Genomic DNA, 2781 nt, shown 5'->3' with positions numbered 1-2781 from the left:
CCCGGGAGGCGGAGGTTGCAGTGAGCTGAGATCGCGCCACTGCACTCCAGCCTGGGCAACAGAGCAAGACTCTGTCTCAAAACAAACAAACAAAAAATCCCCCAAAACTTTGCATAGTAGACAGGCGGCCAACTGATAGTGCTATGCAGTTTAGTTTAGCACTTGGACTGATTTAATTTTTAGGATATGTTAAAGAACAGACAGTCCTATCCTATTGGAGATTTTTGTTAATGAAAAATACAAAACAGATAAATCTGTATTCAACAAAAGTGAATTCTAAAATGTTGAGGGGAGAGACTGTGTGGGCAGTTGGGGAATATGTATGAGGGTTCTGGGCTCATCCAGTAAAACTCTCAAAAGATGAATAGATGGCCTTTTCCTTGAGGAGCCTTCTGCCCGATTTCTTTGTCACTGAGTTTGGGTCCCTAGTTGGAGTGGCAGGAGGAAGGGGTGCACCACGTCTTCTGACCCTCTCTTCCTGATCCCTGGCCTGCCTCACCAGAATTACCCAGGACATTTTCCAGCGGTTGCTGACACGAGGTTTTGTGCTGCAAGATACTGTGGAGCAACTGCGGTGTGAGCACTGTGCTCGCTTCCTGGCCGACCGCTTCGTGGAGGGTGTATGTCCCTTCTGTGGCTATGAGGAGGCTCGGGGTGACCAGTGTGACAAGTGTGGCAAGCTCATCAATGCTGTCGAGCTTAAGGTGAGAGGAGGGTCTCCATGGGAGCCCGGAAGTAGACAGTCCTTATTCTTAAGGGACTCCCTTCTTGTCCCATTTAGGATTTTTATTTTAGCATTCTAGACCTTGAACCAGTGGCCCTTTCTGCCCCATCTCAGCAACTCATCATTTAGTTCATTTGAAAAATACCCCCTGAGCACTTACTATGTGCTGAGCACTGTGCTAAGAAATGGACAAGTTGAGTTTCTATTTCCCAACCTTTGGTCTTGCATCACACCACCTGATCTACATTTGTTTAGATCCTTCTCTCTTCCATAAATACCTTCTCTTCTAGCCATTTGTTAATTTATTTCTTCATTCATTTATTCAACATACATTTTTTGAGTCCTTAGAATAGGCCAGTTGCAATTCTGGGTGCTGGTGATATGGCAATGTACAAGACAGACTTTTATTTAGTATGGTCAGGAGACCGACACTAAATAAGGAAATGATATAGAATAAACCGCCAGGAAAATGTGATAGAGAGTGACTTCTGGGGGAAGATTTAACTTAGGTAGGGAAGGCCTTTCAGAGGCAGTAACATTTGAACTGAGAGTTTAACCAAAGAATTAGGAGCAAGCCAGGCAATAAGAGATTAAGGATGTTCTAAGCAGAAGGAGGACTAGGAAATGCAAAGGCCATGAGGCAGCTAAGAGCTGAAAAGGCAGAATTGGCAAGGCCAGTGTAGCAGTAACACAGTGAGTGAGGAGGAGGGTAGACTGAGATGAGGTGGGAGTCAGGCAGAGGCCAGATCACCAGGGCCTATGAAGCCATTGTGGGAATTTAGATTTTATTCTGGTTGAATGACAAGCTGCTCTGTGGAAAATGGATGGCAGGGAAGCAAGCAAGAAAGTATGTTGAAGAGGCTGGGCATGGTGGCTCATACCTATAATGCCAGCAATTTTGGAGGCCAAGCCAGGTGGATCACTTGAAGCCACGAGTTCGAGACCAGCCTGGCTGTAACATGGCAACCCTGTCTCTACTAAAAATACAAAAATGGCCAGGTGCAGTGGCTCACGCCTGTAATCCCAGCACTTTGGGAGGCTGAGTTGGGCAGATCACTTGAGGTCAGGAGTTCAAGACCAGCCTGGCCAACATGGTGAAACCCCGTCTCTACTAAAAAAATACAAAAATTATCTGGGTGTGGTGGTGGACACCTGTAATCCCCGCTTCTTGAGAGGCTGAGGCTTCAGAATCACTTGAACTTGGGAGGCAGAAAGAAGTTGCAGTGAGCCGAGATTGCGCCACTGCACTCCAGCCTGGGTTACAAAGTAAGACTCTATCTAAAAAAAAAAAAAAAAAAAAACGCACAAAAATTATCCAGGCCATGGTGGCACACACCTGTAATCCCAGCTACTTGGGAGGCTGAGGTAGGAGAATCTCTTGAACCTGGGAGGCAGAGGTTGCAGTGAGCCAAGATTGCCACTGCATTCCAGCCTGGGTGACAGAGCAAGACTGTTCTCCCTCCTCCCAAAAAAAAAAAAAAGTATGGAGAAGGATTTGGAGGCTACAAGGCTACAACCCAGAAATGGGATGATGGTGGCTTACACTAGGTTAGTAGCACTAGAAATGGAAAATAAAAAAATAGACTTGAGGTATATTTTTGGAGGTAAACTCTATGGAGTTGGATAGACTGGAATTTGGGATGGTCAGGAAAAAGATGCCTTGTAGGTTTTTGGCCTGGGTAGATGGTAGTACCATCTGTGAACGTGAGTGAGGAGAACAGGCTTTCAGGTGGGATGCAGCCATACTGTTTGGGTTTGTTAAGCTTGAGATGCCTGTTAGATATCCAGGCAGAGAAGTTAGGTAGACAGTTGGATATTAGGCATATGGAGTTCAGGAGGGAGGTCCTGAGAGAATTATAATTTCTCACCTTCAGAAACTCAGATCAAAACTCACTTGGGGCCAGGTGTGGTGGCTCACACTTGTAATCCCAGGACTTTGGGAGGCTGAGGCGGGCAGATCACCTGAGGTCAGGAGTTCAGACCAGCCTGACCAACATGGCAAAACCCCACGTCTACTAAAAATACAAAAATTAGCTGGGGCTGGGTGCGGTGGCTCA

General features: G+C 46.3%; 1 protein-coding gene across 1 annotated transcript in view; it reads left to right on the top strand.

The window, feature by feature from the left end:
- The window catches only part of MARS (methionyl-tRNA synthetase), a 35294-nt gene that overhangs the window by 7361 nt on the left and 25152 nt on the right, over window positions 1-2781 (top strand). Inside the window, exon 11 of the mRNA XM_011926020.1 lies at window positions 503-704. Coding sequence (XP_011781410.1) covers window positions 503-704 — 202 coding nt within the window. The remainder of the gene's footprint in view (window positions 1-502; window positions 705-2781) is intronic.

This window comes from Colobus angolensis, unplaced genomic scaffold (assembly GCF_000951035.1).
Source record: "Colobus angolensis palliatus isolate OR3802 unplaced genomic scaffold, Cang.pa_1.0 Scaffold67, whole genome shotgun sequence".
NCBI classification, from domain to species: domain Eukaryota; kingdom Metazoa; phylum Chordata; class Mammalia; order Primates; family Cercopithecidae; genus Colobus; species Colobus angolensis.
The sequence above is the reverse complement of the archived record's forward strand: the minus strand, read 5'-3'. Positions and strand labels throughout refer to the sequence as shown.